The sequence below is a fragment of the Anomalospiza imberbis genome, chromosome 8 (assembly GCF_031753505.1).
Source record: "Anomalospiza imberbis isolate Cuckoo-Finch-1a 21T00152 chromosome 8, ASM3175350v1, whole genome shotgun sequence".
NCBI lineage: Eukaryota > Metazoa > Chordata > Aves > Passeriformes > Viduidae > Anomalospiza > Anomalospiza imberbis.
The window spans coordinates 22,140,795-22,164,435 of NC_089688.1; the positions used below are offsets into that span (position 1 = coordinate 22,140,795).

General features: G+C 41.8%; 1 protein-coding gene across 1 annotated transcript; it reads left to right on the plus strand.

Moving 5' to 3' along the window:
* The first annotated feature begins 1,045 nt into the window (after positions 1-1,045).
* OGA (O-GlcNAcase) lies at positions 1,046-23,260 on the plus strand. The gene is made up of 16 exons (XM_068197875.1): positions 1,046-1,573; positions 5,096-5,147; positions 5,471-5,568; positions 6,751-6,881; positions 7,540-7,711; positions 8,574-8,672; positions 8,817-9,101; positions 9,635-9,793; positions 10,805-11,415; positions 11,808-11,982; positions 15,485-15,570; positions 16,428-16,532; positions 18,131-18,216; positions 19,138-19,330; positions 20,127-20,286; positions 20,977-23,260. Exons 1-16 carry the CDS (start codon positions 1,387-1,389, stop codon positions 21,111-21,113), a joined length of 2,736 nt encoding a protein of 911 aa, XP_068053976.1. The 5' UTR covers positions 1,046-1,386; the 3' UTR covers positions 21,114-23,260.
* Positions 23,261-23,641: the final 381 nt, after the last annotated feature.

Below are 23,641 nucleotides of genomic sequence, written 5' to 3' on the forward strand. Positions count from 1 at the left end.
CCCTTCTGTAAAGTCTGCTCGTGTATCAAGACAATTTAGCTGGTTCCTATTTAGGGTATCTGTACAATTTCTATTTTTGCTCTTTGAAAGCTCTGGCCTGATGATGGTGGTAACTAGAGACGCTCCTTGGCCGGGGTCTCTGTTGCATCTTCCCGAGCGCGGGTATTGGCGGTGCCGGAAACGCAGCCGCCTGCGGTTTCTTGTCGTGCCCGAGCTGTTATCAGCGGGAATAAGCGGAAACGTGGCTGAAACGGGATGCGTCTGCCCTGATGTCTGCAGGCCTTCTCCAGACCTTCCTCACGACCTGGGGTTTTCGGCAGCTCTTTGCTAACTAGTTTCTTGTTGGCTGGTACCCACTGCAGCCTCCCCAGTGCCGGGAAGGCTGGCAGATCACCCTGCCGGCCTCTCTCCAAGGTCACAAGAGAGGTCACCTCAGCCCTGGGGTCCCTCGTGCTCCCCGGCGGCTGCAGCAGGAGAGATGCTGTGTGACCTCAGAGCCCTCCTCTGATCTAGTGATACCATCGCACCCTCCAGCGTTCCCGCGGCCTCTCCCAGGCACGGAAACACGGTCGGGCCGTGCCGTCGGCCGGGCCGTGCCGTCGGCCGTGCTGTGCCGTGCCGTGCCGGTCGGAGCCGTGCCCCCGCAGCAGCTCGGTGTCCCCGGCGGGCCCTGCTGCGCTTGCGCGGCAGCGCGAGAAGTAGGGCGCGTCTCCCGGGAGCCCGCGCGCCCTCCCTCCCGCGCAGGCGCGCCCCCGCCGGGGCGCTGCGCCGCGAGGCGCACGCGCAGAGCCGAGGTAAACACTTCACTCCCCAGCCGCCTTCCCCCCTCGGCGCCGCTTCCCTACACAAGCCCCAGGGCGCACGCGTGCTGCCCCGCCGCCGCTTCCCCCTCATCCCCGCGGCCCCTCGCGCCTGCGCCGCGGGCGCGCTCTGCCTCCCCGCGCAAGCGCCCTGAGGCCGCCGCGGCCTCGCCCCTCCCGCTGCCGGCCCCGCCGAGCACGCGCAGTGCGCGCCCTCCCGCGCCCCGCGCCTGCGCAGAGCGCGCGCGCCGCCCGCCCGCCTCTTTCCCTGAGGAGCCTCCCGAGCCCCAGCCCGTTGTTCCCGCTCCACCGGCGCGGTCCCGGCCGCCCGCGTCCCTCGCTCTCTTCCCGCCGAGGCAGACGCTTCCCCTGCCTCCGCGGCGGTCCCGCGGAGCGGGGCGGCTGCGGGCGGAGCGGCGCGGACCGGTTGGGGCCGGTTCCCCGCGCAGGCGCAGCGCCCCGTAAACAGGAAGCGGCGGCGGCGGCGGCCCCGGAGCGGCGGAGACAAAGGGGCTGCGGAGCGGGGACGGCAGGGACCCGGCTCGGCCCGGCCCGGCGAGCGGCGGCGCTGGCGGCGGGTGGCAGGATGGTGCAGAAGGAGGGGCAGGCGGCGCTGGAGGAGCCCCAGGGCAGTCCCAACCCGGCCGGGGTGCCCGGCGCCCCCTTAGAGCCGCCGGGCGCCACGGCAGGGCCGGTCCCGGGGGGCGAGGAGACCGACACCGAGACGGAGACTGCGCTGGGCTCCCGCCGCTTCCTCTGCGGAGTCGTCGAAGGTGAGAGCTTTCAGAGGGGGTCTCCCCTGGGAGACGGGGTGCGGGAGAACGGGGAGGTTGGCAGTCCGCGGGAGACGGGGGCTGGGCTGGTCCCAGCTGCCTTTGCTTTGCCGTCTCCTCCCCCGCCCGGAGGAGCCCGCTCGGCGGGAGGTGGCGTGCGGTTCTTGGCCGGGACTCCGCCAGCGTGGGGAGGAGCCGCGGCTCCCGGGCGGGGCTTCTGCCCCCGGGGCTCGTGCTGGAGCGGGGAGCGCCCTTGGATGGCAGCTGTGCGGCGGGGCGCGGGCAGGCCTGGCACCCAGCGCGCCGATGATTCCTCAGAGGGGCTGAGGCAGTGCTGCGCTCGCCTGCTCGTACGAGTCCAAGGGGGAATGGGAGAGAGCAGAGCTGCCGCGCGATATTCCCGGCCGTACGAGCTCTTCCCGCGCTCCCGAGGCTCACGTTCAGCCCTGAGAAGGGAATAGGTGATTCCGTGGACTTCTGCTCAGTAATTAATATTAAATGCACCTTGTTTTCTAAAATGTTTCAGCGTATCATTTTAATTGTAGAACAGTCCTCTGTCTTTTAGCACAGTTGCACCATTAAAAGGTTTAAATTGTTCTTGAAGCTGCAGAATAAAGGGACTTTTTGCAGTTCTCAGTAATGCATTTCTGACACGTCACTTAAGGTAGATGGTTGAAAGTCAGCAGGAAAAATGGTTTATTCTCAGCGTAACAGTTGGTTTTAAGTTGTTTCCCGTGGTCACATATTATTTCTGTACCAATAATGATTTTCCAGTAGGAAAACAAAATTATTAGCAGATGGAATGGAGAGGAGAACAGGCAGTTTATCAAAGTCAGTATCTGCATTGCTTTGCAGACTGTTTTCTGTTTCTGTCTTAAACCATTCGTCTTCTGTAAATATGACTGTGAGAGGTGAATTGGTAGGGCTTAAATACAGCCAGTCCGGAGAAAAATGCCTTTCTTTTGCTAATAGACTTAATTCTGTGAAGGTGGATAGCAAATTGAAGGCTTTGGAGACACACAACAGTGAAGAAAAACACAGATTGTAACAGCATGTTTTCTCATGTTCCTGCTGATACACCTGGAACATCACTTGTTCGTCCAGGTCTCTGTCCGAACCACTGAGAATACCGTAATAAATTTTCTTGTCATGTTAGTTACATCGTTGTTGCCTCAGCATGTATTTTGTTGCAGGTGTTCCTGAGTGTACTATGCACAAAACAAAACAAGAAAATGGCCCCTGCCCGAAGAAGCCGTCAAACACTGCTTAGGAGTTACCAGTCTAACAATAATATGTGTACAGGAAAAAAAAAAGGAATAGGGGAGTGTTTAAAAAAAAGGGAAACAAAAAACCACCACCAACAGAAAAACAAACTTGTGGGGGAGGAGGTAAATGGTAGTGAGTGAAAACATCTGTCTCATAGTGACTCAAGGGAATTGTAGAGTTAAGAGAAAAACAGGAATTAACTTCAGAAGTGTAGATAAATACTTAAACATAAGGTAGTGGTTAACACAGACTAAGGTGTGGCGAGGTTACAGTGCTGAGATGGAGAATTTGGATCTTTGGTAGAAAAGGCAGAGGGCAATTGGCCAAATACTGGGTCTAAGAGTTGTGAAGAGTGTATGCCACTTAGCAAAGTCACTGTTTTGCAGAGTAATAAGGTTTAAGAGATTGTTAAATGCAAAGCTTTGGTGCACTGCCTCTAGGATGTCCTGACTTGTAGTGATGGAGAGCGTGGTAATGGGATGAGGTATTTTGGCATAATCTGTTGACTTTGTATTAACCTGACACACAGTCCTGAGGGAGTCATACAAAACTAGGTCGATTTTTTTAGTTAGACAGAAAGATCCAAGAATTGTAATTGGCTGGTGACAGTAGTAACCTAAGAAACGTGGTGACAGATGGAAAAGTATTTCTGCAGATTAGCCAGTTCTGTTCAGCCTTATTTAATTAGTTTTTGATAACCGATTTTCTTTTTTTTTTTCAATAGTAGGCTTTGTTCTGTTTTAGGCTTGTAGGTCTGAAACAGTAGTATCATAACTAAAGCAAAAATGTCATGAACAAGTTATGAGGCATAGGAGATATTCTTTAGGTTTCGCAGGATTTCACTCTTGTGAGTTCCTGAGCTTCCTCAGGGCAGCATCAATCAGAGTTAGGAAACTATAGTGAAAATAAGAAATTCCTTCTCAATGAAGTAAACTGGGAGGTTTTCAGGCCTCTCAGCTCTCTCTCGTTATTCCCTGTTGCACTGGGCAGTTGTGAGGAGTAGTTGCTCAGTTTTGCCACGTTGTGGTGCCAGGCAGTTTGAGATCACTCTTAGAATAATTCTTAAAACTTGAGCCTCTTGCTTTAAGCTTCTTAAAAGAGCATTGTACACTTAACATGTAACTGATATACACTATATTAAAAATGTCTTCAGTTGCATCAGTTTGGAGTTTTGGACGGTAGAAGGGTGATTGTGACCTCAGTGAGACTGAGTATTTCCAGATTTACAAGAGTGAATAGCTTTGGAAATGAAGATACTGTTTACCTTTTGAAGTGGTGTTCTATGGGGACTTGTAAGCTTTGTGTATTAGTAGTATCATTCATCACTGAGTGGCCATGAAAATAAGAGCTTATTAAATTTCATGTTATTTTAGTCTCTGGTCTTTGCATGGACTGCAAGCTGAAGCTTTGTTTTGAAGTGCCCACTTGTGGTTGAACTGTTTGCACATAGGTCTTAAGAAAGTTGGCTTGACTAAGAGGGCATTGAGAGTGCTTTTTAAAAGTATTGTTTCTAGAATGGAAAGATTAGATTTAAAGCCAGAAGCAGTTGTAATTTCTGTGGAACTGTATGACTTTCAAGACACTCTAAAATCACTTAGGTAGATGCTTTTATATATGATTATTCACAGACACAGTATTAGCTTGTAAAATGTGAAAATGGCAAAGTAGGGTATCAGTTTGCAACTTAATTTTGACAAAGTTCCTATTAAACAGAATAAAAGAAATTAAATTCTGAGCATTTTGTTGACTCAGTTGCACATTTTTTTAAATTACGCATCATCTTCTGCAGTATGTATTTATATATTCAGCCTATATAAATCCTAGTCTGTCCCACCAGTTAAGCATTTTTTGAGCTGGTAAATATTTTCAAGTGTTTTCAGTGTTCACCTTAAAATCAAATCGATTTTGTAGATGTCTGGAGTGGTAGTTTAATTAGGTCTCCTGCTATAAGAATGCTGACTATACTTGTCAGGGGCATATGCTCAGGAACACAGTTTGTATTCTGAAAATTATTTGCTTCAGTGGTCAAAATTATAAGATCTTAGATCATAAGAAATAAAACAAGTTATAATTGCATTTTAAATTTAGATCACTTTAGGTTATTACACTTTCCTCGTGCTAACTATTTTTTTTCCCTTTCTGCTTTGGGAAGCTTTTTGACAAATGTAGCAAAAGAGGAAGAAAATGGTGGATTGTAATGAAGTTTCATGAAGCAGGCATAATCTAACTGGATAATTCTAATCTTGTTGCCCATAGGATTTTATGGAAGACCTTGGGTGATGGAGCAGAGGAAAGAACTTTTTAGAAGGCAAGTCATGTTTCCTCTTACTGCAGCACATTCCATCAGAATGTAATCATAAACTTCCACTTAAGTCTGGAAAGAATTATTGTTCTAACCTAGAGCAACTTTCTGCCTAATATCTGTATTGTTGGGATTTGTATTCACCTTTTTATCTTGCATATACCAAATTTGTCCAATATAATTTGTGCTTAAAGTTATTGTGACTTAGTAGTATAACACAATGTTCAGTGAAGAAAAAAAAATCAGATCGAGTAAAAAAATAACATGAAGTAAACCACAGAATTCCTGAATTTGTAGGCTATTTGAAGGCTTTTTTCCTGTGTTTTTAGGCTTCAGAAGTGGGGACTGAATACATACCTGTATGCTCCAAAGGATGACTACAAGCACAGGATGTTTTGGCGAGAAATGTACTCTGTGGAGGAAGCGGGTAATTGCCTTTATTTCTCCTCTGTGTTTTCTATAAGCAGATTTTTGAATGAATTGGTTATTGCTATGTATACTTGTGTGTGTTTAATCACAGTAGCCATTCCCAAAGGTGACTGAAAGCCTCTTTTTAATACCCTGCAGGTGTGTTTATGGGAGCTTTGGAACAAGCATGGATTTACTTCTTTTAACTATAACTGCAGATGATTTCTGAAACTGCTTTTAAGACTTTGTATTATAAGATTTTTTTTTTTCATGGAAAGGTTGCTTAGACTTATTCCTCTGGCTCTTGAATGTCTTTTGAATGTTTTTTGAAGTAGAAATTATTTGCTTTAGAAAAGGAAAAAAAGATTGAAGGGCAAATAGCATGTCCTTTTATGTGATTCATTAAGTCCTTGTCTCCATGAAGAGTACCTGTTAGAAAAACAGCTCTTGACCAATTAGTCAGAACATAAGACCTGACATGCTAGTGTGAGTTGTTTTATCCACCTCTGGCATTTATGGGATTTATGATGCTTTTTTAGACTGAAGGGATTATAGTTTTCCTTGGGTGAGGGGAAAAATTATACTCTCTTGAAATTAAATAATCCTTCTTGGAGGCCTCTTTGAATCAATGCAGAAAAATTAAGGATACTGCAAGGTAATATCTAATAACAGCAAAGATTGTTAAATATGCTAAAAATAATTATATTTATTCATTCTATGAAAGATTCAATGGCAAGTTTGTTTCTTAAAGCAGCTACTTCTGCACGGTGATGTTACACCCCACATTTTCATGTGCCCAAGCTTCAGTCATATGAGTAGTGTGTGAACCTCTGTCACATGGGGTGATATTACTGCAAGAAATTGTTAGTATGTGTGGAATCTAGAACTGTTCACGTACGTACTGTGGAAACAGACTATATCCATACTTGTCTCAGTGTTGAGATAAAGAAAATTTTAAAAATATTTACAAAAATTTTAACATGGAAAATGAGACTACAAGGACAGTTGTTGTATTCCTTTTGGCATAATTGCTGAAAAATCTTCCAAATAATTTGCTATTCTTTGCTATGTTAATTTCAAGAAATTCCATAAATTCTTTTTTCTAATTATGATAGAAGAGGTATCTGCACTTTATAATATACTTTAGATGATGCCTGAGAAATTTTTTAATTGAGTCCTTCTGAAATATTTTAATTTCCAGAGCAGCTAATGACTCTAATATCAGCTGCACGAGAACATGAAATAGAATTTATCTATGCAATCTCACCTGGACTTGACATCACTTTCTCCAATCCTAAAGAGGTATCCACATTGAAACGTAAGCTGGACCAGGTAAGGATGACACAACCTTAGCACAGTTCCAGTGCTGCTTAATTTGGAAGCTCCAATTCCTTGCTCACTCTTGCAGCTTTTCACCAGCTTCTTGAACCTTTTCAGCACTGGTGTTAGTTTGGGTGTCTCTGAACGTTTCCAATGGATGTGTTCAAGTTGCATTGCGCAAGCAGCCAGTGCTAACTTTGATTTAAAAAAATTCCTCATCTTCTATTGGATGTTGAAGGCTATTTTTGTCTTCAGAGTATTTTGGAATCTTGAAGCCAAGATGCACTGCTAAAGCAAGAATTCTAGCCCACAATAAATGCCTTCACAGACCTGACATGCACATCTTTTTTGTTCTCCTGACTGACTCCTCTCCTTTGTCCGAGAGCTGTTACAGAATTAGCTTTTTTCCCAGCTGTCCATCCTGTGAGATCAGCTTTGGATGGTTAAAACTGGAACAGATTGCAGGTCTTTCAAGGTCTAATCTTTGGGAGAAGCAGAGCTCTGGGTCAGAGACAGGCATTCATTGTGAATAGCAACTGAAGTCTGTCTTGCCTCCACTATATCCCCGTTCCTATAGCTGTCTCTAAGGTAGATTAGATCTAAAAATCCTACTGTTTGAAGCAATAATAATTTAACAAATTAAACATTTTACTCTTGTCTCTTGTATTAGGTTTCTCAGTTTGGCTGCAGATCTTTTGCACTGCTGTTTGATGATATTGATCACAACATGTGTGCAGCAGATAAAGAAGTTTTCAGTTCTTTTGCCCATGCTCAAGTCTCAATCACAAATGAAATCTATCAATATCTAGGAGAACCAGACACATTCCTTTTCTGTCCTACAGGTAAAACAAGCAGGATCGTTTCTTTTGGCCTTAAAGGAGGGGGACTGTTACCTTACTGTTTGAAAACCTGGTTGAACATTTAATAACTGCCTTAAGGAATATTTTGGGGTTGATAGAAGAAACTGATTTACAAAGTTTGATTATTCAGATGTATGCAAAGATTTTTCCAAATTTATAAATTTCTGAAAGGCTCAATGCCAAGCAAATAAGGCAGCTTGATAGAACAGTTCAAGAAGTTTGAACTGACAGTTAGGCTTATGGAAAATTTTATTTTTTCCTAACTTGAACTGAAATCTTTGCTTCTTGAATTAGCAGGTTGTTTGTTTCTAAGAATTTTTATAAGTAGTGGTAGTCTGTGCTTATGACTGTCACTGGTTCCTATTTTTAATAAGATTGCTCACTTCACTAGTCACTGAGTTGGTTTTTTTATCAAAAATTATTTTTAGTTTCTCATCTTACACTGGAGTATTGTGGTTCTGTTGCAGACCTTAACTTTAGAGACATATGTCCCAGTGTTACAATTTTTAGGTACTTGTACTTTGTAATGAGTCTCTTCTCATTCTCTTGGATGCTATCTGCTGTAACAGGCCTTGTACTTATGGACTTGATTAATTTTTCCTAATTTTGACATTTGAGCAATTTAAAATAATTCTCTACCATTTGTCTCTGATATTTATGCTGAATGTCATCCATAATGTTATTTTTATTTATACTTTAGACTTTTGGGCCTTACTTGATTAATTTTAAAAATGTTTTTCATTTCCAAGGGTGGTATTCTCTCAATGTGTTTGTGGGACAATTTGGTAGGTTGTCACACATGTGCATCCTTCTAATAACAGTGACATTCTCTTTTCCTGTGCAGAGTACTGTGGAACTTTCTGTTATCCAAACGTCGCCCAGTCACCATATTTACGGACTGTAGGAGAAAAACTGCTCCCTGGAATTGAAGTGTTATGGACAGGTAAAGATTGATGGCTTACTTCTTTTATTTTGTTGATATTAAGTATTTACTTGTAAGTATTTATTAAAATAAACTGTCCAACTACTTGGGGGTTGACTCTTCAAATATATGCAAAGCCCTCTGATCATCCTATTTCCTGCTTAGGTCCAAAAGTTGTGTCCAAAGACATTCCGGTAGAATCCATTGAAGAAGTTTCTAAGATCATCAGGAGAGCCCCAGTTATCTGGGATAACATTCATGCTAATGATTATGATCAAAAGAGGCTTTTTCTTGGGCCTTACAAGGGTCGGTCAACTGAACTCATCCCTCGACTGAAGGGTGTTCTGACCAATCCAAACTGTGAATTTGAAGCCAATTATGTTGCCATTCACACGCTTGCGACCTGGTACAAGTCTAACATGAATGGAGTGAGAAAAGATGTGGTGATGAGTAAGTATGCATAACTGTTTGCTAGATCTATGCTTAACCATATAAATCATACCAATTCTCAATGTTTTTAATGATGTTATGTCTTCCTCACCAACTTTTTCTTCTTATGATCACCTAGCCTTTTTTGTTCATAAGTAAATGGCAGTTGCCTGAAAGATAATGATATTGCTTTATTGACTTCCTGGGGCATATCTGTAGCACACGGTATCAAAGAATTTCTTAGTCTGGAGAGGTTTCTGGAGTGGTTATGTAATTAACACTCTTGGAAAGCAAGTTTAATGCCCAAGTTTGAAATGTCCAAGTTTCAGTGGAATAGAAGCAGTTCAGATCTGAAGACACCCTGAATGCCAGGGTGTCTGGTTTCTGTGTTGACAGTGGTGGTGACCGTAATTCTCTTTTTTTTTCTAATTAGAATTTAGTAACTTGTTCTTTTTGTCAGGCAAGCCCCGGAGTTACTGAATGCCTTGTCTGACATCTATTTTTGCTATTTTAAATTAAACTGACCTGATAACTTTGAAAATTTGTCTCTGTAGCTGATACTGAAGATAGCACAGTATCGATCCAGATTAAATTGGAAAATGAGGGGAGTGATGAAGATATTGAAACAGATGTTCTCTACAGCCCACAGATGGCCCTGAAGTTGGCCTTAACGGAATGGTTGCAGGAATTTGGAGTACCTCAGCAATACAGCAGTGAGTATGATTTGTTATCATTCTGGGGTTGGTAGAAAAATGGTGTTAGGTGTTCAGTATTTGTGTTTAGATTAAAGATATTTTACAGATCCTGGCAGTTCATACACTTTGACTGGAAATATTTTCTGCCTTAGTAATTGGGGAGCCTTAATTAAAAAGTAAGAATGCTTGATGTTCTGCAGTGTGCTTGTAATGCTCTGACTGATCAACAGAAGCAGTCTTGATGTATTATCTTCTGGTATTTCTGATAGAAGGTAGGAAAGGGTCTGGATCTTGCTAGTGCCAGTTCTTCCTAGGCTTCAGTGGAACCTGAGAGAATAGGATGTACAGTGGGGATTTTTTTTTTTGGAGTTGATGTTAGATTGTTGTAAAAACTAGTTCTGGTCCTGAAGACTCTGTGTTCTTCCAGTTGTTTTAAGATAGTTTTACTTTCCTGAGTTGCTCTGCATAAATCAGCTGAGTTCCTTCCAGCACTCTATACCTTTTTTGTACCAATGGGAGCTTGGGATATATCTTGAGTCTAACGACCTGGGTCAGGGAGAGGGTGAGTTAGAGCATGTTGTCCAAGATTGCATCTGGCAAGGTTTTGAATGTCTCAGTTTTCCCCAGGTTAAAGACAGTTTTGAATTTGAAATATTTAAGCATCAGCTTATCATATTAAGCTTTTATTATGAACTGTCCTTTATATTCAAATACAGCTTTACCAAGTCAGTTGATGCAAAGGGAAAATAGTTACTTGGGGAGCTTTTTATTCTGATGACATAGTTAAAAATAAATGTTAAATTTCTTAACTTTTTCTTCATCCTATCTTTGCTTACCAGTTATGTGAAAAGGAAACTTGCAAAACTCAAAGTCAGTAGTTAGAGTTACATTGACAGAAGTGAACAGGCAAGGTACCAAAAGGAAGCTGTGCTGATGGGATGCTGTGGTGACAACATCATCCATTTGCAGGAGTTGCTGATTTGAATGTTAGTTGGCAGATACTGAAAACTTGTTTCTTCTTATTCTCAGGTAGGCAAGTGGCCCACAGTGGTGCTAAAACCTCTGTAGGGGATGTAGGGCCACTGGTGGCACCATCCTCTTTAAATGCAGCAACAGTGGTTACCACAGTGTACCAGGAGCCCATCATGAGCCAGGCTGCGGCACTGAGCAGTGACTCACCGGCCTTGGCCAAGGAGGAGGAGAAGAAGCAATCTGATGAGGAACCAATGGACATGGTGGTAGAAAAACAAGATGATGCAGACAAGAATGCAAACCAGATACTGACAGATATTGCCGAAGCCAAGATGGCAGAGGAGCTGAAGCCAATGGATACAGATAAGGAGAGTATAGTTGAGTCAAAGTCTCCAGAGATGTCTATGCAGGAAGATTCTGGTAGTGACATTGCACCTATGCAAACTGATGAACAAATTAACAAAGAACATTTTGTGCCTGGGCCGAATGAAAAGCCTCTTTACACAGTAGAACCAGTGACTTTAGAGGACTTACAACTTCTTGCTGACTTGTTTTACCTTCCTTATGAACATGGACCCAAAGGTGCACAGATGCTGAGGGAATTCCAGTGGCTTAGAGCAAATAGCAGTGTTGTCAGCGTAAATTGCAAAGGAAAGGATGCTGAAAAAGTGAGTGCAAATCTTGTTTCTCTCCTTTTATGTCAAAATCCCAAGCAATTTTATCTGTTGTCTGTAACAGAGATCGGTGTTCTACTTAGTAGAACTTGAAGGGTAGTGTATAATGAATCACAGGTCACAGTAATTTTCATTCCTTCAGTGGAATCTACTGTTTTAAGCCCTGTAGTGCCACATAACTATGAAGGCAGTCTAGTATCTACATTTGACCAGTGTCCCCTGTACTGGCCTCACTTCTAACAGCCATAGAGACTATCTGTGAATCATGTGTGGTGTGGTAGTCCATCCTGGTAAAATGAAGTAGTGAATTGTGTAGTCTTTCTACATCTTTAGCGTACCTCTTCTCTCTAGGAGCCTGTGTTTGATCTTGTGGATCTTTTTCATAGATAGAAGAATGGCGTAGCCGAGCAGCCAAGTTTGAAGAGATGTGCAGCTTGGTGATGGGCATGTTCACTCGCCTCTCCAATTGTGCCAACAGGACAATCCTTTATGACATGTACTCCTACGTCTGGGATATCAAGAGTATTATGTCAATGGTGAAATCTTTTGTGCAATGGTTAGGTAGGTGCATTGGGAGCCATTATAATCCCAGATAGTTTATTTTTTATGTGTGTTTTTAATTAGCCCACGGGGAAAACTGAAGTATCAGGTGAATGTTTCTTGGACAGGGGGTCTGGTTTGACCCTGTTTTAAAGGTTTTCCTGTCTCGCTATTTGAAGCAATGCTTGCAGTGAGTTTGCTTTGCTATTAAAAGTGAAGTCTGCTGGATGGTTAAGATTGGAGACCTTGCTTTTCTTCTTGGGCTAATGAAACTTGAATCTCATCTGACACGTAAGTGTTGACTTTAACTTACTCTTGACTGAATGCACACTGGACTATGCCATGTAACTCCTTGGATGCCCCGCTGTATGATTGGAAATGACACTACGAAATGTGATCACATCAGCCATCTGCTGTTTGCTCTGTCTTGATAACATTATTGCTGTCTTCAACAGTCCTTTCAATGGGCCTGGCCATGAGGAAGGTGATCCTCCCAGCCCCTGAGCGCATGCGAGCTTTAACATAAGGCTATTCTGGTGCAAAATAATTTCCTTTAAACACTTTGCAAATTGCCGATTTTTCTAAATTTTTTTAATCTATATTTTTGGTAATGGGTGGAAATTCTGGAGCTCTCTGGACAGATTTAGTCTGAGACTTAATATGATCTTGAAACAGTATTTTTTTTTATGTGTGGCATTTTCTTTGTTTTGTTTTGTTGGGTTTTTTTTGTTTGTTTTTTTTCTGAAAGATTTTTGGGAGATCCTAAGTTGGCAGATAGCACCAGCATGGCCTGGGTAATCCTAGTCACCTCATTTCACTTTCAGGTTTCAATCCAACTGTAAGGAATATGCTGTGGAGTTGCTTGACATACACAGCAGACAGCAAAGCTGATGGTCTCAAGTCACACTTTCTGTAGCTGTCACAAACCTCACAGTGGCTAACCATTACACAACCTTGGTCTAATCCTAGTGTTTGGATTGTCTTTAAATTATAGTCTTAAATACTGACAGATTTAAGCAGGGACAGAGAAGACCTGTTAAATCATCAACTTGGTCTGTACCCAACAAATTGCTGTGTTTTGTGCTTATTAAATATCTGATCCCTAAACTCATAGTTAATAAAGAAGAGAGCTTTTAAGACTGCCTTCTGCAAAGCACAGAAGAAAACCTAGTGGGGGAGGAAAACTCGGCAGCATTGTAGTATGTTAACATTTCTCTAACAACTTCATGCTGTTTTAAAAGCTGTAGTTTGTGCATTTTTAAGCGTAACACATCTCCTCCAACTTCTGTATCCTTGCTGTATGTTGACCTTTAGCTAGACAGAATGCTCTCTTCTTGATAATTTAATCTACTTAAAGCTCTAGGCCAAAGCTCTATAAAGGGAACAGTGGTTCTTGTAGTCTTTGAAAACATCAAGGGCCCGATGCAGACTGCATTTCAGAATTATCAGACTATGTACTAAATTCAGCTGAAATTGTTTTCATTGTCCCTGTAAAGTTGGGTTCGAGTCTCTAAGTGCTTCAAGTATTTGGAGTGGTTCACAGTAAAAGCCAACTCAGTAAACACCAGCTCTGTTAACTTTGGCACTGTTCTGTTCCAGTACTCACACTGGTATTAGATAGTTGAAAAATTAAGGGTTTTTCACATATGCAGTTTAATATTCTTATGCTAACAGTGCTTCTGTGAAAGGGGCCATTTTTGTCTTCAGCTTGTGTTTTATCACTAGTGTATATACAGGGTGAAGTTCTTTGATAAAATACCTCAATTATATAAAGTCAAGTACATTACAAATCCAAACAAGATAGTTTTCACACTGATGTGCTCAATGGTCCACTGGATGTTCACTTTCTTAACCTCTCCTCCCAAGTCCAGCTAGCATTCAGTCCCTTAAATTAGTGTGGCTGTACAGTACTATGGATTACTAATGACTTCTATTGTCTTCTTCCCCATTGTGTACAGATGGGAGAATCCTCAGCACAAGTTTCTACTGCTATTGGATGGACAGCGCCAGATGTTCACAGCGCGTCGTCATTAATTAATTAAAATGGAAAGGTTTTGTCTGTGAGGCAGCTCAGATAGATTAGACGTACAACAGGCATGAACTGAAGTCACATTTGCGCAGCGACTAAGGCATTAACTATGTTTTTCATTTATACAGCTCTTCATTCACACAGCTCTTTACTGTAATAATTGGAAGTGCTAGTTAAGTTGTAGTCTCAAAGGACAGACAGATACTGTCTTCCAAGTTATTGACTAAAACTCATTGGGAAGGATATCTTCTCATGTGAGAACTCTAAAATATGGGAGCAAATGAATTTTGAGTTCTGATGTTTGGATTGTTTCTGAAATTTACCGTACTTAGGGTAGTTTGTATTTAACCTATATTCCTAAACTCGCATAAATGTCAAACTTGGCACACTTTGGGACTCTCTGACTAGCACAACATACTTGTCTGTACTGATCTGAGACTGTTACTTGAACAGGAGGTAGATTGCTGTCCACAAAAGGAAGAGTATTTGCGCTGCTCCTCTTGTCAGAAAACTAGGCAGGTATTGAAGTCTCCACTCCAGATACCACTTGTTTTTTTTTTTCTCTCCAGAGATGTCATTTATGTTACTTGGCAAAGGCTGCAGTGCCTTGCTGGCAGAACAGTGCTAAAAATCAAACAGCCAATGGAAGCTTCTTTTCTAAAGCAAGTGCAAGCTAAAGCTAAGCACTGCAATGGACCTGCTGCTGCTGGTTGAGCAGGAGGGTCCCTGGTGCATCCAGTATGCTTATGGAAATAAAAATCAAGATACAAAAAGCAAAGCTAGTAGTGGCCACCAAGGTGTATTAGTTAAATGGTGAGTTAATTCCGGTTAACACTATTTAGCTTTTTAATGTGCCAACAGTATTGTGAAGGTGTGGCCTGGATTATGTAAATCCGTGTAATCTCTTGCTAGAATGCTGTTTCATACAGCTGTCCTGGCTGCCTGATCTCTTCCAGACTGTTTACATATATTGCTAGTCCTAATTTTCTGACAAGATTAGAAACAATCAGTACTAAAATGTGACTTCAGAAAGGTCCATTTTTTTTTCAGGGGCTGTGATAATGGCATTTCTTTGATCTAAAATTTATGGTAGTAGCTATTGAGCCACATAGCTTCCAAGATGTCAGATTTTCATAGATTAAATTAATGTTTCTGACAAAAATACTCCAAAAAAAATTTTACAAAATGTGTGGGAAGTCTACGTAGTTCTGCATGGCAGCATTCTTGTGCCTTCTGGTGTAGAATGAAGTGTGTAGCTGAATTGTCTCACCTGTCTGTTACAGGTAATCAAAAATTCGAAATACCGCAGTTAGCGCACAAGCACAAAAGCTTTAGAAACGATACATTATTACAGCCCCTCCCCCTCCCCAAGCCCTGGATTCTAGCTCAGTTAGAGAGCTTTTTCCACAAGTGTATGTTAGCTTTTTGGACATGTAAGACACCCAGGAAATCCCCCTTCTCGTAACATTCTCCGCTTGGATCTGATCTCAACAGGGTGTCGTAGTCAATCTTCAGCACAGTTCTTAAGTGGAGACCAAGAACCCTGGGCCTTTAGAGGTGGTCTAGCAGGAGAGTTCCAGGTATCAATATGACTTCACAACTGAATGACATTTTCTTTGTTTTATGAGAAACCTTTTGTTGCACATCAGAGGTCTGGAAGGATTGGTCTGCCGAAGGCTTTCTGGTCCAAAGCCCATTAGCCTTTCAGCTTGGTTTAAAATAATTTTCCTCCCCTTTCTACAGTAATTTCTCAAGGAGATGCTGCCTGTCCCACGCGCATGCGAAGCGCAGCGGCTTTAGTTGTACATTTCACATTGTTTCTTTGCAGGTCGCACAGCATTTTTACCTGCGCCCGCAATTGCACAATGCGCGCATGCTTGTCTGCCAATGGGAATTCCATGAGCAAAAGGAATCGTCGTCCAAATTTTGGTTCCTCTCAAAAGAATGCTGTAATGTGCTTTATTGCGAGGGATTCAATTGGCAGTTGTTCCTAAATCGCTGTTTGTACCATGTGCAGATTTGTTCATGGATTTTTCAGGCGCTATACTTTTCCCCCCTCACAGGTGCTCTGCGCGCAGCAAATTGAATCAGCGCATTGCTTTTGGGATAAAGCGTCTCCTCTGGCCAGTTAACCCTCTTCAGACCAAACCTTTCCTCCTGACATTCTGTGTTCTTAGACAGTGTAGATATGATTGGTAAAAAGTTTTTAAAGCAGTTAAGATTAACAGACTCTTAATGTGCTGTTTCAATTGCATATTTTAGAACACCAATTGGATATTTCCTATTCAAATAAGGTCTTTGCATTTGTAAAGCATACCAACCCCACCTTCTTTTGGGGTAGCAAGTAGCAAATGTTATTTTGGGAGTCTGCAGTGCACACCCAAGAGTGATGGGTTTTGTTGTTCATACAGTTATATTAAATATTTTGTTTTCACAGCGTTTGCTGCCTATTGATGGGGCAAATGACCTCTTTTTTCAACCACCTCCATTAACACCCACTTCCAAAGTGTACACCATACGACCCTACTTCCCTAAAGATGAGGTAACTGCTTTTGACACTTGTCACTTGCCACTTTTGCTGTTTGTGATGCACTTTCTTTCGTGGCAGCAGTGATTACTGCTGAGTCCCCTCTTCCCTAATGAATTGGGTGTCCTGATATCTTGCACAAGGCACAAATGCCAGCGCACAGGAGAACTGAGGTTAAGTAATATGCCTCTGGTTCAGCAGCATGCTGTGCAACAGTATGTCTATGCCCACAGCTTGATTCCCAGCCTCCCACCCCCTCACCCTTTTAAATCTGTGTCTTCCTTATTTATGAAAGGCAAGTTAAATTTGTTCAGCTGGTAGAAGAATTCTTGCAGCTGGGAGACATCCAGTGAGTTAACCTTAGAGGGTGGGTGTGTATGCCTGTTTCAGTCAGTGGTTATTGTGGTACCTGCTGGTATTTGCGGAGCTGTATAGGCAGAACATTGATACTGCATCTCAAAATGGAGCTAAAAAATGTGATCATGGTTCAGCCATTCATATCATTTTAGTTAGAGTTGGAAACTTTTTGGTCTGATTTTGAAAGAATTTCAAATCTGCTTTGGAGTGTATGATACTTAAAATCAGGAAAATTTCATCAGTCATTTTTGATTAGTGCTTTTTACCTTTTCTGTTTTCTGAATGGATCTGTGGTGTAGTTTCCTTCCTATTAGCTTGGCATGGACAATACTTGAAGTATCAGCCAGTAGTTAATTAACTCTATATGGATGCAGTTTAAACAATGTAGGGATTAATGCAACTTGAAATCTTGTTTTGGTAGGTACAATGAGATGGAGCCGGAGTTTCTAGGTTGAGTTTGCAGTATTTCAGACGGGTCAGCTTCGAAGCCAGTCAGACATAAAAGGCTGACACATGAAGACTCCTTCTCTTGCCAGTTCTAGGCCAGCTCTATCCTGTGCTGTTCTCATGAGCAGTAAAGCAGCCTTTTCCAAACCTTCATGCAGGACTTGATCTAAGCTGACTTGTTCTTTCGTAGAAAATGGAATTGATGTTTCTAAACCACCTTAGCAATTAGAGGTGCAGCTAAGCATGCAGTCATAAATAGTTTTTCTTCTGAGGAGTTACCCTTTGATTAAAGGAAGAAAGTGTCAAATGCCAAATGCAAAGCATTTTTGTTAAAAAAAAAAAAAAGATTGAATTTTCTTATTTAAGATGTGGCTAATACAAATTTGCTCTTTTAAAGAGATCCAGGTGAAAGCCTTTTAAAGTCCAGGACGTATCTGTCCTTTGTAGAGGTTGAGTCGCTGTTCTTGAACATCAGAAGTTTTGTAAAGGGACTTTGTAGCAATGGTGGTGGTCTTCACTGAGTGTTTTATATCTAACCCTCAGAATTAATCTTGTGCTGTTACAAGAGCAGGAGCTTGACCTCCAGCCTTTCCTTCCCAGCCCTTCAACTTAACTGCAATGTTTTTGAAGGCAACTTTGAGTTACTTTCAGGGAAGAGGTGGAGGGAGCGCCATCCTTTTGCATAGATGGATACTTTTGATCTCTGGTGACTCAATGCCTGTCAGTACTAGGTTACGGTGCAGCTGCTAATGACATACTCTCTTTTGAATGTGACTGCTAAGTTGAAATCATCTCTTTTCTCCTCTTAGGCATCTGTATATAAGATCTGCAGAGAAATGTATGCTGATGGAGCTGATCAACCCTTCCATAGTTTACCAGATTTAATTGGAGACAAGTAGGTATTAGGAACAAGTGTCCTGCAGAGGTGGTTCTGAAGGATGAAGTCCTGATAGTGTATCTAATTTGAATTTTTAGAATTGTGTGTGGGAAGAATACAAAAGAACATTTGAAGTAGATAAAATAATTTACTCTCAGGAAATTGGGGTTTTGGTTTCTTAAAGATGCTGTTGACAGTTTTGTCTCAGTTCATGTGCTGGTTGCGTGTTGTGAGCTGTTAGAAAATAAATTTAGCTGAAACCTCTGTATTAAGAAAGGTGTACATCACAGCATCTTATTTAAGATTTTGTGAAAGTATATAATGAGTGTCCATAGTCTGCAGTTACCCTCTGGTATTTTTTCTGACCTTCTTTAGTTCTTAGAATAGAATTGACAGGTTTTTGAGGTGCAGTCTCCCAGTCAAGTGCCTCAAGTTTTTTCTGCAGTACATGTAGAAACTTTTAAAAAGGGATAAGCAATGATAGATGAAGTTTAAAAAAATGGGGCATTAAAAATGAGCTGTAAAATTAGCTACTTTGAGTGGATTTTTTTTTTTTTGTCTCAGGTGTTTAATTTAAATAGAATTTTATAGAGAGTCTGCTCTGAGTGAGAGGAAGGCAGTTAAGAAAGGATGTGTAACTGGTATCAAACAATACCCAAAGGCAATTATGAAAGCAGGGAAATAATGGCAGCAGAGCAACTAAGAGCAAAAACTGAAGAGCAGTGTGTATGGAATTAAACAGTGGAATCCTGAGGTGCAGGTATTGCTTATAGCTGAGTTTTGACAGCTGATCAGTCAGTTAGTGCTTTGTTAGAACTAATTCCGTGACTGGAGGACTCACTTCGTTGGTTGGCTCTGGAGTCTCCTCTGTGGAACCTGAAGGGCATACTTGGTCAAACAGACCTTCTTTTGCCTGAATTTGCACTTTTTTTTCTGCAGGTTAGTTGGAGGTCTGCTCACCCTCAGCTTGGATTACTGCTTCGTCTTAGAAGATGAGGATGGCATATGTGGCTATGCTTTGGGAACAGTTGATGTAACTCCCTTCATTAAGAAATGCAAAATGTCTTGGATCCCTTTCATGCAAGAAAAATATACTAAACCAAATAGTGACAAGGAGCTGTCTGAGGCAGAGGTTGGTATAACCTGTGAGATCAGAACTGTATGCTGGAATCTTTCCAAAGTGGGTCTTTGTTTTTTTGAGCTCACATGAAGTTCAGTTTTTTCACCTTTCTGAAGACTTTGGGCATGTATTAAAGCATCTGATGTATCAGAAGGAGACAGTAAAATTACTCATTGCCAGTCAGATACAGCTACGTGCTGTAATACACCCATGAGGTGTACTTTAGTAGTAATCAATGCAGTAAATGTAAAGCACCTTCATCTAGAGAAAATTACATTTTGGAAATAAAGTATTGCTCCTGCTCTGTTCTACTGCAAAATGCAGTATTAGTTTCTCCACGCTGCAGGTAGAGCACTGAAAGTCTTACCAGTTTAAGTATGGAAAAGAAATTGAAGAGCACTTGGTTTTGGTGTGAAAATGTGTGAGCTATTTGTGGAGTGTGGCAGCTGTAAATGGTGCAAGGCAGCCTAAAACTGCCCATTAAAAGGGCAAAGAAAAAAAAAAAAGAGTATCTGTGTACAAACTGTTGGTTATGTGTTGGCTTTTGTTTTCTTTCACTTGAGGTATGGGTCACTGAGAAGGTGCTTTGCATGCCTCCTTTGATGAGAAGCTTTTCTAGCCAGTCTTTTTGTCTAGAGTACAGACAGCAGTTCAGCAGATGAGGAACTAGGTGGCCATCAGAGGTGTAGCTGAAAAGCCTGCTGGTTTGGAGGTGCACTCCATGTGCAAAGCAGTCTCCCCTGATAAAGATGAAGGAAAATGAAAAGCTGGATCATTATTAAATACTGGTTTCTAATATTCTTTTCAGAAAATAATGCTAAGCTTCCATGAAGAACAAGAAGTATTGCCAGAATCGTTCCTTGCTAACTTCCCATCTTTGATAAAGATTGATATCCACAAAAAAGTGACAGATCCAAGTGTGGCCAAAAGTATGATGGCCTGCCTGCTCTCTTCTCTAAAGGCTAATGGTAAGCTTCTTGCACTTAGAATTCCTTGTTTCCTAACTACATGTTGTATCTAGGGTGCAAGGCAAACTTTGGAAGATTTGGGTAAATAATTACAAAAGCTTTTGAACAGCTAACTTCCACGACTGCCTTGGAAAAGGGAGCTTTTAATTTTAGCCATTTATCCTGTAAATTAGAAGATGGGCAGAGCTGAGGGAGCAATTTGGCACTGAGAGCACACATCTTTACATCTTGAACACTGCACAAAAGTCTCTAGTTTTCCTGCAGGCGTTGCTAATGATGTTTTTTTTTTTTAAGTTTGGCTGTGTGCACTCGTGGGTAATTACCAAACCTTCAGTATGGGAAGTGTTTGGCTGCCTGCCCTGACTGTGCACCTCACACTCGCACTTCCTTTGTGCCACTTGGTGTCCTCTTGCAATGCTGTTTTTGGAGCCAACATCAGATATTTTTGTGTGCAGTGAAAGTTGTGCAGAGGGTTTGTTCAGACTGATGGATGCCTGCAGTGTGCAGTCCCATTAGAGCATGGTCAGCTGTACTGCCATAAATCTGGACTCTTGGGCACTATGCTCCATGTGGAATTGGATCACTGATTTACCTCATAAAATTGGTGGGAGCTCTAGTAGTATTTGATGTCTGTGCTTTTTATGGTAACTCTTCTCCTTCAGTATTTTGTTTCTTTTCTTTCTTCTTCAGGCTCCCGTGGGGCTTTTTGTGAAGTGAGACCAGATGATAAAAGAATCTTGGAATTTTACAGCAAGCTGGGTTGTTTTGAAATTGCTAAAATGGAAGGATTTCCAAAGGATGTTGTTATCCTTGGAAGAAGCCTTTGAAGTGCTTGACAGTGAACTGTTCTAGTACTGTAGACCCTTAACAGCTGGGCAGGTAGTGGTGGGGATCTTCATATGGTCTAACTGCACAAAGCCAGCAATAAGCCAGCTTGGTAAAAGGGGCTATGCGAAAATCACCCATCACACATTCAGACTGTAATTTGTTGGAAGGGGATAATGCTGCTGAAAACATTGTTAAACAAAGAGAATCCCTGTCCTCTCCTGGTCCTGTGTGAAGTGCCAAGGAATCTTGCATGGGCTATAGCTTCTCAGAGGAATCCCTCTCAGTCGGTGCTGTGGTTGACGACAGTTCTCTGCGTTCAAGTGTCAACAGAAAATTGGTCTCTGGCAGAATGCCTATAAAGATGCAGGGTTTTTTTTCTCTGTCATAGAGCAGGATGTGCAATTGGAAGTTGCAGAAATGGGAGGGGTTGCTTGTGTCAATCAGCATTTTTAAAGATAAGTAGTTACAGTTCTATTTTTTACTACCTTTTTGCTTGTTGATAAAGCAATGACCCCTTGTCACTTCTAATGGCCATTGGTTCAAGCTTTGTGTTTTGTTAGGGACAAATGTGCAGTGCTCTGTGGCAGAAGTCACTCAATGACAAATTTGTAAATCTCAGTGTATATAAACTTAGCTGTATGCTGACTAACTTTTTGTTTACTGGTTTTTGTAACTTTTTCTTTTGAAAAGTGAAATGGTATAGGTCCAAGATGGCACTTTGGAAAAACCTGAAATCACAGTCGAGAACAAGTCTGTCCTCAGCACTGACCTTACTGTGCCTCATATCCAGGGCTAGGTACTGACCATCTTAGGAAAGAGGAGCAGATCCCAACTGACCCTTCCTTCAGATAGCAGTTTGTCACTGCTTGAGGGTATCATTCTCCTGAGACTGAAACAGCAATTCACAGGATGCTTTGCTGAACCCGTTAATTTTGGTAATGTTCACATGGGATTATGGATGAAAGATGGTGAGAGGGAGAGAGAGCTGGCCCACAGCTGGGATTTGTCTTTGGAAGAGTCACCATGTTTCAAAGCCTGTTCGTACTAGTTTGATTAAATCAGGGTCTTCAAGTCCTGCACATTTGTATCAAATAACTTTTCTATAAGAAATGCCACAATAAGCACATTTTTACACATTATTTAAATGGTTATCTACTTTTAAATGTTCCAAGAATTTAACGTTTTTACCCAGGATGGACATGCTTGGTGATGGGATGGAACTGGCATCATATGGGACCTGGTAGTCAGGTAGTTGGATCATTTAATGGAACTGATATTTTACAGTAGTCCCAGTGTCCCAGACAGGTGATTGGACAACTGTATGCACTTTGCAGTACTTTGTTTCTTCCACCTGCTGCCATAAGCTGTCTATATCTTATGTTTAAATTTTCCTGGGTTTTTTTCAGTGGTGCACAAAGGAAGCTTGGTTGCTCTTACAAGCCTCCAGCTGCATAGAAGTTGATTTGCAACCTGTAATGAATGGCATTAAGATTGCAGTAATGCTCTCTGCTACCTGTAAGGAGATGCTGTCTTTGGCCTTCTGGTGCAGTCATGTGCAAGATGGTTTTTTTGGGTTTTTTTGGTTTTTTTTCTGCAGAATGTGAATTATTTTTAATGCGGTAGCAAAGTATTTAAGTTGAAACAAGTTCATTTCATTTTTAGAGAGAGGTATGGGGTTGTGCTGTGGGATTTCATTAAGTCCAAGCTGAATGCCACTAGTTTTTATACAGCTTTGAGTGCATGTTGAGTAGCTGATACCTTGATTTACCAGGTGGGAGAGTTTTGTTTCTTCGTGGATACCAGACTCGACTTACTTCATCTGGATGCATAACATTACAGCATAGGATGCTTGTGGCCTTATTTCTTGGCTTTTAAGGAGTTGCCACATTTTCTCTTCCTATGAATTTGTTATTATAGAAGTTAATTGTCTAAGCCTATGGAATGTCAGGCCAATACCATCATTCTAGGATTGTAAAGTGATATGTTGACATATCTTTCATGGTTATGGATTTTCATTAAGGTTGGAATGCCACTTTCATTAATCTGTTTTAGATCAACAATATCTGTAGCAGAAAAAGACCTGTAAAACTGTATTTGAAGACCATGCGAGAAATAGAATAAAAATTGAGAAGTGAATATAAATAAATGTGTATTTTGTGTATGAGCTGGTCCAGAACCAGAAGTGGTTCAGCAATGTACATTACATCACACTGTGTTTGATGCCCTTGGGATCAGCTGTCAGACTTGTTTGGTTTTGGTGTTGGCAGCTGTACATCCACAAAATTTAACTTGGGAGGATAAATACTGAGATACCTAAAGCAAGTAGCTTCCTGCTTAGAGTGACAGCTAATAAGCAAAGAGATGGGCCAGGGGTATGAAAAGGAGCTTTTCCTAATGTCACTTCACAAGAGTTCGTCCACCTGCTGCACAAGTGCACTCACTCACTGGTGATGGGGTTCAGAAGCTGTACTGGGTGAACAGGATAACACACAAACCAAGCAGGGAAAAGTTACAAGGTGAAAACTTT

Coding starts and splice junctions, on each gene's coding strand:
- OGA (XM_068197875.1), top strand. CDS start 1,387: ATGGTGCAGAAGGAGGGGCAGGCGGCGCTGGAGGAGCCCCAGGGCAGT. Junction 1,574..5,095: donor CCTCTGCGGAGTCGTCGAAG/GTGAGAGCTTTC, acceptor TGTTGCCCATAG/GATTTTATGGAAGACCTTGG. Junction 5,569..6,750: donor GTACTCTGTGGAGGAAGCGG/GTAATTGCCTTT, acceptor TTTAATTTCCAG/AGCAGCTAATGACTCTAATA.